At 34.6% G+C, this 14369-nt stretch overlaps 1 protein-coding gene across 4 annotated transcripts in view; it reads right to left on the bottom strand.

Annotated features, from left to right (window-relative positions):
- STAM (signal transducing adaptor molecule) overlaps positions 1-14369 on the bottom strand; it is a 75967-nt gene that overhangs the window by 45028 nt on the left and 16570 nt on the right. For 2 of the 4 annotated variants that reach the window (XM_003831174.7, XM_034930057.3), the window contains one exon: positions 11442-11526. The exons of 1 other annotated variant lie outside the window; for it this stretch is intronic. In XM_003831174.7, coding sequence (XP_003831222.2) covers positions 11442-11526 — 85 coding nt within the window. Of the gene's footprint in view, positions 1-11441; positions 11527-14369 lie in introns of those variants that run through there. One more of the 4 variants, XM_055092451.2, reaches the window with a different exon arrangement.

Raw genomic sequence — 14369 nt, 5'->3', positions numbered from 1 at the left:
TGTATACTCTAAAGGAAATTATTGTCATTGAAAAGACAGTAAATTTAAATTCTAATTCCTGTATATATTACTAAATTAATAAATGATTTTTAGACCAATCAACTTTTCAAAATGAGGATATCACCTCTTCATTATCCCTCTCTTAGGACACAACAAAATAACAGGGTATTTGCCTAAAAGTATTGCAAATATAAAAGAAAAATGATCAAAACAAAAAGTATCAATAGCAATAATAAAAAACATGGTTAACAAATATGTTTGCATGGTTAACCTCTAATAACCTATGTCAGACTAAAAACGTACAAGGACACTAGTGAAAGACTATCTGGCATGTTGCATCCCTGATCCCTGCTAGTTACTACATCAGTAACATCAGTAGTAACCCGCCTGTCATGGGACACCTGAAACCATCCCTAATGGAGCAATACCACCCAGGCTGAAAACCATTACTAAACAAAAGAAGCAGTGTGATACAGTAGAAAAACGATTTGAAGCTTTGACAGACCTCATCTGTAAAAGAGGGGATGTCTAATACCTCCTTATCAGAATGTCAATACAAAACTCCTAGACTCATGCCAGGGATTTAGAGACTCTCAACAATGTTAGTTCTTGAAAGCACAAAATTGTTTCATTTTTTATCTTTACTTTTACAACTGTAGCTTTCAAAGTTATTTTAGAGTGATTTAAACATTACATCTTCATCTAAAATGCTACAAAAAAAGCTTTACTGTGGTTTACCATTCAAGGACATATGTACGTCTATATTGGAGGAAGGAGGAGTATGTGCATGCATAGCTTTTATAGGTCTTAGTATACCAGGACCTAGCAGACACACAGCAGCTAAAAGACATGGGAACTCAAATCTTTGCTGAATGAACTAAATATTTTTAGAAATTAAGAGATAATATGAATGCTCCTTGAATACTGAGTAGAGCCTTATTTAGATGCCTTTCATAAGCATGAAGGCATGTCACAGACTGTAAGAGAATTCTAATATAAAAGTACAAAAGAAATCACAACAGAAATAATGCAATCTTTATATACTGAACATATTCAAAATGCAAATTTGATTTGTAACATACATTACATAAAACATAATCCACACAACATATAAAAGGAGCAAAATATAGAGTACAAATATCAAATTATTCCCTTAATGTTAAGCTTATTAAGTAGGCATTTCTTATGAGATAATGGAACATGAATATAGATAAATATATACAGTGACGTTATTTGACTATTATTTAACAAACATGTTCATGTAAGTCCCAAAGGACTTCATTAGAAAAGCAGATAAACTAAACTTCTACATGCTGAACTAAAATATTGAGGATTAAATTCAGTATGATGATATTTTGAGTTTTCTAGACCATGTAACACTAAGGTATATTTCAGTCAAACAAAACACAACGTAACATAACGTATGGGGAGAGAGGAATCACCAAAAACTTTAATGTAAGATTGGTATGTCTTGATTCATAATTTTAACCTTCAAATATAACTGCTCATACAAGCACCTAAGCACATAGCACAGTGAAGGTAGAAAAAAACATAAAATGGGAAGTAAAGAAATCTGACTTCTAATTTTGCCTCTGCTCACTCGTTTTAGACAAGTCACATTAAAAATCTCAGGGCTTTAGTTTTCTCATCTGCAAAACAAGCACAACAGTCATTAGAATTCTATAAGTCTCATTCTATAAAATATACGATGTTTTTAAGACTTAGTAAAATAAAAAAGTAAAATCATTGTCTAGGCAAGTAAAGATAGAAAAATCAGCTCGCATCGGATCCCATTCCCTATTGCCTAGTCAACAACTTGACTTCTGTTGTTATCCCAATTCTCTCCTGAATCATCATCTCAATTTCCCCCTCAAAGTGCATCATTCTCTTCCAGATACACAGATGCTATAATCCCGTCTACCCTTTAAGAAGAGAAATTCCCAGCTGGGCGCAGTGGCTCACGCCTGTGATCCCAGCACTTTGGGAGGCCGAGATGGGCGGATCACGAAGTCAGGAGATCGAGACCATCCTGGCTAACATGGTGAAACCACGTGTCTACTAAAAATACAGAAAAAAAAAAGAAAAGAAAAGAAAAGAATTGGCCGGACATAGGGCATAAGGGCGGGTGCCTGTAGTCCCAGCTACTGGGGAGGCTGAGGCAGGAGAATGGTGTGAACCTGGGAGGCGGCATTTGCGGTGAGCTGAGATTGCGCCACTGCACTACAGCCTGGGTGACAGAGCGAGACTCCATCTCAGAAAAAAAAAAAAAAAAAGAAAGAAAGAAAAAGAAGGGAAATTCCCAATCAGTGAAAGAAAAACCCCACTGAAATAGCAGCAAAAAGGACAAAATACCTCAGACGAAACATTACAAAAAATGTACAAGACTTTTAAGAGGAAAACTTAAAAACACTACTAAAGGTTATAAACAAAAAGAGATGCTATGTTCTCGGATAGGAAGATTGAATATCATAAAGACATAAATTTGTTAATTTAAAACTAGGCCAATTTAAACAGAAAGTTTTGTTTTTAAACCAGTCAACTCAATTTGAAAGTTTATCTAAGGAGAGTAGGAAGGGGAAAGAATATCTAAAACAACATCTCCGGAAAAAAAAAAACCTCAAGACCATATCCTACCAAATGTCAAAACATATTAATAATTAAAACCATGTGGTAGCAGAATGTGTTTAGACACACACCAACGGGTCAAAAGAGAAAAACAGACTTAAATACATATGCAAATATAATATATAAAAGAAATATTTCAAATCAGAAGGAAAAAAAGATGGACGATTCAGTAAATGGTGTTGGGATATTTGGTAGCCAAATAGAAAAGAATCAAGTTAGAACCATACTTCATACTGCCTAACAGGATAAATTCCAAATAGATCAAAGACTTGAATGTAAAAAACAAAACCATACTGAGACTGTGGGGACAGTCTGGTGGCTTCTAACAAAGATAAACAGTCTTACCATATGATCTAGCAATCATGTTCTCACATATTTACCCAACTGAACTTAAAACGATGTCAACACAAAAGCCTGCAAATTCATGTTTATAGCAGCTTTATTAAAAATCACCAAAACTGGGAGCCAACAAGATGTCCTTCAGTAGGTTAATAAACAAACTGTAGAACATCCATATAATGGAAGAGTATTCAGCAATAAGAAGAAATGAACTACTGAGCCACGAAAAGGCACGTAGGAACCTTAAATGCATACTGGTAAGTGAAAGACGCCAGTCTGAAAAGGCTATATAGTCTACGATCCCAATTATACAACATTTGGAAAAGATAAACTTGTAAACGGTAAAAAGATCAGTGGCTGTTTAAAGTGCAAAGAGAGGAAGGAAAGGAATGAACAGATGGAGCACAGGTCATTTTAAGGTGATAAAACTATTCAGCATGGTACTGTAATGACAGATACGTGGCATTACACAATGGTAGACACATGTCATTATATACACTGTCAAAACCCATTGACCTATACAAAACAAAGTGTACCTTAATGTAAACTATGGACTTTAGTTAATAGTAATGTATCAATATTGGTTCATATCTTGTAACAAATATATACACTAATGAAATATGTGAATAATTGGGGAAATTGTGTCGGAGTTGACCTCTGTACTATCTGTTCAATATGCATTATGCTAAGCAATGTGCATTCATTTCCCTTGCCTCTTCCAAACCACTCTCCCTCTTTCCTAAAACTGCCCAGCTCCAATCACGTCAGTCCCCTCATGTTGCAGTTTATTTAAAAATCTCAAATGCCCCTTCACCTGTCAATTATTTTAGCTACTGGATCACTGCCTCTCTCTCCAACATCACTTCTGTCCTAATTCTTGGAGCTTTTAATAACAGTGTAAGTGATGCTTTCAACACCTTGGCTTTTCAACTTCTATCACATCTTATTAACTCCGATGGACCTTGGAGTCATCAGACCTTGTCATTACCAATAATTGAAAACCCTCTATAGTCTTAATTTAAAGGATCCTACCTTCCAACCATCATCTTCTATTTTTCTAACTCACTCTGAAACCCAACTCTGCACTCATTCAGGGCAACTGACTTCTGCTCCAGCTACTCTGTAACTTTCAAGTTCTTAGAAGGCATCAAGTTTTCTCTACCTTGTAGCATTCAGCATTCACCTACAGACTACTGCTTCTTTCTGGGATGCAGTGCTTTGAACTCTGTCTCTTTTCAACATTAAAATTATAGCATAAACGTAACCCCCTCACACCAGTCTACCTTTTTATTTTCCATTATAGCACTCTGGTTACTAGCTTCTTAGCTATTGACCATCATCTGTTAGTATCTGTTTATTTCACATCTTCCACCATTAGAATATCAGCACCATTGACAGCAAAGGCTATGCCTGCTTTATTCACCACTGTATAGCCAAAGCATGATACTTGGCATTCAGTATTTGACAAATAAAAGAAAAAATGACTAACGCAAAGAGAATGAAACGAATTAAAGAAATTCTACCATGTTACGAAACTGAGTGAAACATGGAAATCAAGATGATGTTTTAAAAAAAAAATTCTATGGGCTGGATGCGGTGGCTCACGCCTGTAATACCAGCACTTTGGGAGGCTGAGGAGGGCAGATCACAAGGTGAGGGGTTCAAGGCCACCTGACCAATACGTTGAAACCCCATGTCTACTAAAAATACAAAATAGCCGGGCATGGTGGCGTGCACCTGTAATCCCAGCTACTTAGGAGACTGAGACAGGAGAATCGCTTCAACTCGGGAGGCAGAAGTTGCATTGAGCCGAGATTGCACCGTCGCACTCCAGCCTGGGCAACAAAAGTGAAACTCTGTCTCAAAAAAAAAAAAAATTATTTAACTCTGCTGGAACACTTCTGCTATTTTAAGTTATATAAAAGAATCCTAAATATCAATTAGATTTCTCACTTGAAAGTTGAGAGAATCTACAGTATCTAGAACTGCTGTGATAATCAAACAAAATGTTCATAGGGCACTGTAACAGAGTCTAGCAAACAATAAGTAGTCAACAAGTGACGATTATTCTTAAAAGAGCATTTAAAAGACTTTGATGATAAAGTCCTGAAAAATGAGGATATGATTATAGGAAGAAAAAAAGACTTGAAAGAGGTCTGTTTCTCTACTGATGCTGTCCTTTCAACTCTAGAATATCCAGCTCAGAGATTATTTTTCCCTTACAAAAATCAGGAAATATTCTTTCAACTTCCTACTGAAGGCTAGAAATAGTCACAGTCCAGTCCAGGACAAAACAACACAAAGCCAAAGGCCAGGCAGGGTGGCTCACGCCTGTAATCCCAGTGCTTTGGGAGGCCAAGGCGGGCAGATCACAAGGTCAGGAGATTGAGACCATCCTGGCTAACATGGTGAAACCCCGTCTCTACTGAAAATACAAAAAAAAATTAGCTGGGCATGGTGGCGGGTGCCTGTAGTCCCAGCTACTCAGGAGGCTGAGGCAGGAGAATGGCGTGAACCCGGGAGGCGGAGCTTGCAGTGAGCCAAGATCGTGCCACTGCACTCCAGCCTGAGCAACAAAGCAAGACTCTGTCTCAAAAAAAAAAAAAAAAAAAAAAAAAAATACAAAGCCAAGGAAAAACATTTTTAACAAACTCCTTCCCAAAGGCTTACATTTGTATTTTTCACAAAACACCAATAATGACTATCATATGATCTTTCTCATTCCGTTAGAATAAATTTAGTACCAAAATATATCCATTAGTCGGGTAAAGAAAAAGTTACATGATGTTTTCCACCTTCAGTCAACTATATCTTTGGCTACAGCTAAACAAAGACAGTTAACATATAAAATAACAGCAAAACTTAATCTAGAGGTCAATTACAGAACTTTAATTTTAACTTGTTATTGAAGATAATCAGTATTTATCCTCACATCTATGTTTACATATGATAATATAAACAAATCAATCAACACTAACATAGAAAAATTATTTATGTGAAGACATGTTAAAGAAAACTGCTATTATCATTGTGAAAGTTCTCTTGATTTCTAAACAAATGAAGGCTGTTCAGCCCATCACATGACCTAATTGGCTGGGCATTCTTCTCTAGTTACTCACACACTGGAAATTGCGCACTAAAAATCATGTGAATATCTTGAGACATTAGAAAAAAATTTCAGAATGTTTGTTAAAGTTTTAGGTTTGGTATAATCAAGTATTTCAAGATTTAAAAAGAAACTACAACTTAAATGAAGTAAACAGGGATTACATCTAGTAGGTTTTCTGAAATTGAGATAATTACTAAAAATTACTAATTTTCATTCAGTAATTATGTATATGTATTAGATATTCTACATGCCACTAACCAAAATTAATGTTAAACTAGAAAATAATTTCCAAATTTGTGCAATACTAATAGACTTAAAAGAAGTACATTTCTAAGACTGACAGGATACAATAAGTAGTCAATAAGTAACGATAAGTAATTAAGTAATAAATGCAGAAGAATATATACAACATTCTTATTACATGTAAATGGGGGGAAAGTGTATTCACATTTGTGTAAAAGAATGGAAAGATACAAAATATACGGAAGTGGTAACTTATAGAAGATGAGAGCAGCTAAAGAGGGATAGGAATTAGACTTGTCAATGTCCATCTTTTTAAATTGTTTTAACATTTGAGCCATGTGAATATATACTTATTTTTAAAAGAAATAAATACTTTATATAAGCATGTGTATCTCTTTAAATCAACAAACATAAATATATATGCATATGCATATGTATATGTGAGTTTAAAGAACAGAAAATGGGTTTGTCTGGTTTTTTCCTTTTTAAGAGAAGGACTTAAGAAAAATTTTTCACAACACCACTGAGAGCCATGTTTCCGGGTCACAGTTCTGACTAAATGAAACTTCACAATAATAGCTCTTTTCTTCCCCTTTAAAACCTAAGAATATTTTTCAAACTACCATAATTCTAAGACAGATGACTTTAAAAAAAGAAGCCAAAAGAGAAAAAAAGGTTAAAATAATATGAATTATTTCATTTTATTTATCCTCTAAATGATTCTACTATATATTATTAATTACAAATCATTTTGATTTAAAAAATACAATATTACTGAAAGTGAAATGCTCCTCCTAAAGTCCTTCCACCATCTCTGAATCTGTCCTCTTAAAAAGATCGCCGCACTTTACAAAATTTCAGGCTAACACCAAATAGCAATAATAATTTTTTTTCTAAATCTAGATTGTTGCCGGAAACACAAATCACTTCTGAACTGCATTCCAATCTACAACATTCCTCTACTTCAAAAGACTCTACCTGAATTTGTCTTTGGAAAACTCATGTCCTCTTTCCCCTCTCAACCCACTTACATGTTATAGTCTTCTCTAAAGCACATCAGGTATTTAGAATACCTCAATGGCAGCCTACAATACTGTTCAACATTCTTATGCGACCATCAGCAACCCATATCCAATCACAGTTTCCTCCAAAACATAAACCAGATTTCTATAAGTTGTCCATATATACTAATTATAAAATAATTTAAAATATTAAAGACAAACTACAAATGTTTAAGAGGAGCTAGAGGAAAGGGGAATGAGTTATTGTTTAATGGGCACAGGGTTTCAGTTTGGAATGATGGATAAGTTCTGGAGACAGACAGCGGGCATGTGAGTGTACTTAATCCTACTAAAGTGAACACTTTAAAATAGTTAATTTTATTGTATATATATTTTACCACAAAAATAAAAACAAATAACATATTAGGAATGCCACCATAAGTATCCCACAGTTTAGTGCTCACCTGAAAGAAACCTAAAATTTTCTATTACTAAGTTGATCTGTGAATATGTAACCCAATTCTGTAAACGCTTATGCATGTAGGCACAGGGCCTAGGACTCACAATAATTTTGGAAGTACACGTAAATGTTTTATTTCTTTTAAAATAAGAAGAAAAAAGTGAACTTTTGCTTCAAAGAAAATGTTTTAATATATAATACTAATATATTTTTCCTTAAAACAATGTAGTCATAAAATATTTTTAATTTTTTTAATAGAAAGAGGAGCCCAAGAAGACAAAAGTGCCTAGGGCCCATGAATGTCCTAATATGACCCTTATGTTTACCATTTCCTAATATGAGATTATCAAGGGAGAACAAGAAAGAAAAAACACAACTGGAGATGTATGTTAAACAGTATTATTGAAAGAAAATACATACATGAGCAATTATTGAAGGCCTGACATTTTTTTAAAACCTCAATAATATTAGAATGGTATCTCAATTATTGTTTAAACCTTTTCAAACAACTCTTTATTAACAAGAGGTATAACAAGATATCCCATTTATGCACACAATAAATGCTTGAAGATTAACTTAATGGGGATTTAAAAGAACCAGAGAGCAATAACTATTAAAGGAGTCAAAACTAAGTGAGTAAGTGGGAAGAAAAAAGAAGAAAAAGGAGGGAAGGAAGAAGAAAAGGAAAAAACACTGACTAAAAGAACAAACAGATCCACCTTCATTATCGAATTCACTGTAGTTGAAAATATTTCCTAAGTAAATTCATAGACTTAGTATAATGTCAATTAAAATCCCCAACTGACAATTCAAATATTAAGGAATATACTGAGAGAAAGTATGTAGTTTAAAAATAAATATGAGAAACTAAAAAAAATGAGCATGTGCCTAAACCTATTGATACTGGATAAAAACAAAAAGACAAAAAATATTTTTAAAGCTATAAACTAGTAAATTTCAAATACGAAAGGAAATAAAATAGGGAAAATAATAATAAACATTTCTGGGAGAATAACGTTAACATTAAGAAAAACAAATTGATCTCTACAGCTTTGTGCTACAACATACAGAATTTCAGATGCATTACAAATTGATTTTTTAACTGGAAAAACATGGAATATTTATAGTTGTAAAAGGGGGTTTGCCTTTTGACAAACAACTTCAAGCAATTGACCCAATTATTACAGAAAGTGTCTACAAAATGAAAAACACCAAAGTAAAGATAAAAAGGAAACCAACAAAGTAAAGAGAGAGAGGAGGGGCTTTGCAGCTGCAATGCTAGATAAAACTTTTATCTCCAAAATGCACATGAAGTGGTCTAGCTTGGTGCCCAGTCTTCAACAGAAACTGTCACAAAATATGACTTCAATCAAAAGCAGGCAGAGTTGCACTCACTCAGCCATGTGCCAGGTATAAACACTTGATAAAGCTAATCTCAAAGTCACAACAACTCCCCTATGAAGATGATACTATTATTATTCTTAGGTGGTAAACTGGAAAAGTAAGGCCCAGAAAGATAAGTTACTTACCCAGTATGACATAGCTAAATGGCTAGAGCCAAGATTTGAACCCAGGCAATCTCCCCCTAGAGTACATGATCTCCACCACTAAGCTATTTGCTTCTTTCCCATGTGCAACAGAAGTTCATGGACCATTCATTCTACAAATCTACTAGGTTTATATCTAAGAAACTTCAGTTCATTAGATATAAGTTACTAAAATGCAGGAAAAAACACAAATAAGAATAGTTTTGATAGAGTGCTTTGAGGATTCAGAGGATCATACCATTGTCAGTAAAGGGGATAAGGAAAGGCTTTGTGGAAGAAGTGGTATCTACATTGGGTCTGAAAGGATATGAGACACAGAGATGGGAAATTAAAGAGGAAAACATTCCATCCTCAAGAAACAAAAGGACCAAAAGCATCAAACTAAGGTAGAAAAAAAGCACTGGAACTCAGATAGTTGAGCTGAAATGAATGTTATACAAGAGGGAAAAAAATGAAAATGCATGATTCAGAAGACTAAGGAGCTTAAACTGAACTCAGTATGGAAGGTACGGGAGTAACATGAACACAGCTGTTATACGGCAACTGGATATAAGAATTAGAAAAGAGATGGAAACAGAAAAAAAATGCCAGTGGGTTAATTCGCTAGCCTAGGCAAGGTAAGGAACGTCCAAAGTAAAGTAGGACAAATAAAAATGGAGAAAAGGGAACGCGATATGTAACACACAGTAGTTAAAAATTTTCAATTAAATTAATGAACCAGGTCAGAATATACTAAAATGTAAATACAACAAAGGGGATGGATGGGACCACCTTTGGGAGATTCTTTGGGAACGTCATAGTGGGAGGACATTATGGGCCAAAAAAAGCTAGAGTGGAGGGTAGACAGCCCCTGAAGAAAACTGCCTCTGCACCATTTGGCTATGCTCAAAAACTTGATTAAGGAGACTTTAAAACGTCAACATTTTGAGAGATTATGAAGGCAGATGGACAGAATTGAGTAATAAATGTGGAGGTGACTCAAGTTTTAGTGCAACGAAAGAATCATCTTGTCATTAATAGAAATGGAAAAACTGAAGGAAAGTAGGTTTAAAGCAAAAAGAGACAGGAGTTCTGGTTTCTAGATGGTGAGATGAAGGCTTATATAGAACGATATCCAGAAATAATGCAGTGTCCATAAGACTAGTGCTTGAGTAAGAAGAGCTGAAAATACAGATGCCATCTACATAAAGACAGCTGGAAGTTGTGAGACCAAAAGAAAAAATCTTAGAAATAAAAAATGAATCAGGGAAAGTTTCAGGAACATCTATATTTAGGGGTGAAGGAAGAAGAGGCAAAGAAGACACTGGCAAAGGCTTCATATTACCACTGCAAATATCAAGTGTAACGCAGCAGTGCTTCCTGATCTTTTTCACATGAAAGTGCACAAATAAGACAATACCATTTGTGTGGCATAAAGCAGTAAATGAAACTGCTAAAGGCTAATGTTGTTAGCCCAGGAGCTGAAGAAATCACCCATATCCACACCAATTAATCCAATTACTGTACTGTTTGGAAAGCTCTGTAATACATGCCAAAAAGTTTAAGATTCTATTCCCCTAATCTTTCAATAGAAAGAAAAAATTTCTTTTCAATTCCACCTAACTGATTCATTAGGTGGAATGTTGCAAATCTGACAAAGGAGAAAAGAACTCATAAATAACCATGAAACTTGGTAACTGAGAAATCACTAATAACTCTAAAATCAGTGGAAAAAATGAGATTCCAGAAGAAAATATGAAGGAGGGTGATTAAAGCATCAACTTTTTACCAGCCATGTTACCCTAACTGGTTAAAAGGTATATAAACTAAATGAGATGATTCTTCAAATCTTTTTAATAAAAATATTCTCTTTTTAAACTAAATTTAATGCTAATATACTTTGCCTCCTGATCCTTCTTTTTTAAGAGACGGGGTCTCACTATGTTGCCCTGACTCGTGTACATTGGCTGTTTATGGGTGTAATCATCACACACTGCAGCCTCTAACTCCTGGGCTCAAGCGATCCTCCCACCTCATCCTACCGAGGGGCTGGGCCTACAGATGCAAGCCACTGCACCTGGCCTTTCCTGTTTTTTAAAAAGAAAGAATAAAAATCCTTTGAAACGCTAAATACTTACCCAGTGCGAGACTGACCAACTTTATCACAGATATCCAAAATGAGGCCCCAGTCCTCAGCAGTATTCATCTCGCTGGTTGCTTTCTCTGTAGATTGTAAAGGGGATTGCAGAAACATTATTTTTTAAATCTTTAAAAGATACATAATCACATTTAAATCACAAAACTATAGTATAATCAAGTCTTAACAACAAATCAGAATAGTTGCCAGCATTCTAGTTATTTTCATGGCCATCTTGAAAAGATGTACGCTCATTATCTCTTGCAATTATTTTCCCTATTCACAATGCAGTTGCCTCTTTACTTAGTATAAAATAAAAGGCATTGATTTTTCTTTACAAAAAAATTATATATAGGTCTACCACCATCTGCAAATAGAAAGACTAAAATAAGAAATACTATTTTCATTAGCAAAAGATTATTTACTTGCTAGTAAATCTTTATAAAAATGTTTCAGGTAATTAAGTTAATTATTTAGCTAGTTTTGTGGATTTTTTTTTGATAATATGGAGAGGGGACTGAAGGAAAGAAAACCAAGTTTTGACTGAATGTATTTCCTTAAATAAAAACTTATTTAAGTGTTCAGAGAAAATAACTGCCTGTTGTTTATCCTAAGAAATTATTCTTCAAAAGTGAAGAGGAAATAAACACTTTCTCAACAAAAATTGAGGGACTCTACTGCAAGCACACCTGCCTTGAAAGCAATGTTAGCAGAACTTCTTAACAAATAAGAAAAATTATGTAAGTCAGAAACTTGTATCTACATAAAGAAAAAAACAGCACTAGAGGCTGGGCAGGATGGCTCATGCCTGTAATCCCAGCATTTTGGGAGGCCGAGGTGGGAGGATCACTTGAGGATGGGAATTGGAGACCAGTCTGGGCAGCAGAGCAAGGCCTCATCTTTAAAAAAATAATTAGCTGGGCCTGGTGGCATGCACCTGTATTCCCAGCTACCGAGAAGGCTGAAGTGGGAGGATCACTTGAGCCCAGGAGGTTGAGCCTGAAGTTAGCTATGATAGTACACTGCACTCCAGTTAGGCAACAGAGCAAGATCCTATATCTTTAAAAAAAAAAAAAAAAAAGAGGAAGAGAATAAAGATGGAATACCCGAAGATAAAAATAATAACTTTTATTTTTATTTTTATTTTTCTTCTTACTCTAACAGAAAATAGTTTATTCTAAATAATAACAGCAACACTGTATTCATTACCTACGATTTTATATATATTCTGATATTCTTATGTATGCTTCCATGTAAGTAGAATGAATGACAGCAATGACGCAAGGGATGGGAAGGAGGAATTAACAATATTTTCATTTATTATAAGGTACTTGCATTACACATGAAGTGGTACAGTGTTATCTGAAAGCAGACTTGGATTAGTTGTGAATGTATCTTGAAAACTCTTAGGCAATTACTAAAAAAAAAAGATTTTTAAAAAGTATAACTGCTATGCTAAGAAAGGAGATAAAATGGAATCACGCAAACTGCTTAATTAAAATCACAAAAGCCAAAAAAAGAGCGAAATAGAAAATGGGAACAAAGAACAAGGGCAATGAATAGAAAACAGTAACAAATATGGTAGCTATTAACACAAGTATATTAACAGTCACTTTACATGTCAATGGTCTGCATACTACACCAATTAAAAGGCAGAAATTGTCAAAGTGAATCAAAAAACAACACACAACTGTATGTTGTCTATAAGAAACTCACTTTAGACATAAAAACACATAGAGATTAAAAGTTAAAGGATGAGGCCAGGCACGGTGGCTTTTGCCTGTAATCCCAACACTTTGGGAGGCCGAAGTGGGCAGATCATTTGAGCCCAGGAGTTCAAGACCAGCCTGGGCAACATGATGAAACCTCTCCTCTACAAAAAAAATACAAAAATTAGCTGAACATACTCAGGAGGCTGAGATAGGAGGATCACTCAAACCCGGGAAGTGGAGGTTGCAGTGAACCAAGATTGCACCACTGCACTCCAGCCTGGGCGACAGAGCAAGACCAAAAAAAAAAGAAATGGACAGGTCAGGTAGGCAGAAAATCAGAAAGGACATAGTTGAACTCAACAACACCATCAATCAACTGTATATAATTGACAATTGACATCTATAGACTACTTCATCCAAAAACAACAGAATACACATTCTTCCCAAGCTCTCATGCAGCATTCACCAAGACAGACCACCTTCTGGGCCATAAAACAAACCAAGACAAATCTAAAAAAATAGAAATCACATAGTGATTACAATGTAATAAACTAGAAATCAATAACAGAAAGATAGCTGGAAAATCCCAAAGTATATGGAGACTAACACACTTTTAAACAAGAGTAAAAAAAACTTAAAAGAAATTTTAAAATACTTTGAACTAAGTGAAAATACAACTTCGCAAAATTTGTGGGATGCAACAAAAGCAGTGGTTAGAGGGAAATTTATAGCATTGAATACATATTTTTAAAAAGAATCAAGATCTAAAATCAATAAGCTTCTACCTTAGGAAACTAGAAGAGGAAATTAAATCCAAACTAAGCAAGCAGAAGAAAACAAACAACAAAAATTAGAGCAGAAACCAATGAATCTGAACATAAGACCAATACAGAAAATCAGCACAACCAAAAGCTGGTTATTTTAAAATATCAATAAAACCGATATGCTGCTAGCCAAGCTAAACTAAGGGAAAAAAAAAAGAGGGAGAGAGAAAACACCAATTACTAATATCAGAAATGAAAGAAGGGACGTCACTACAAACCCCATGGACATTAAAAAGAAAATGAAGGAATATTATGAACAACTCTATGCCCACAAAATTGATAACCTAGATGAAATGGACCAATGCCTTGAAAGACATAATCTGCTGAAATACATACAAGAAACAGACAATCTAAATGGCCCACATCTATTTAAAAAACTGAATCAATAATTAA

The sequence above is a fragment of the Pan paniscus genome, chromosome 8 (genome assembly GCF_029289425.2).
Source record: "Pan paniscus chromosome 8, NHGRI_mPanPan1-v2.0_pri, whole genome shotgun sequence".
Lineage (NCBI taxonomy): Eukaryota > Metazoa > Chordata > Mammalia > Primates > Hominidae > Pan > Pan paniscus.
The sequence above is the reverse complement of the archived record's forward strand: the minus strand, read 5'-3'. Positions and strand labels throughout refer to the sequence as shown.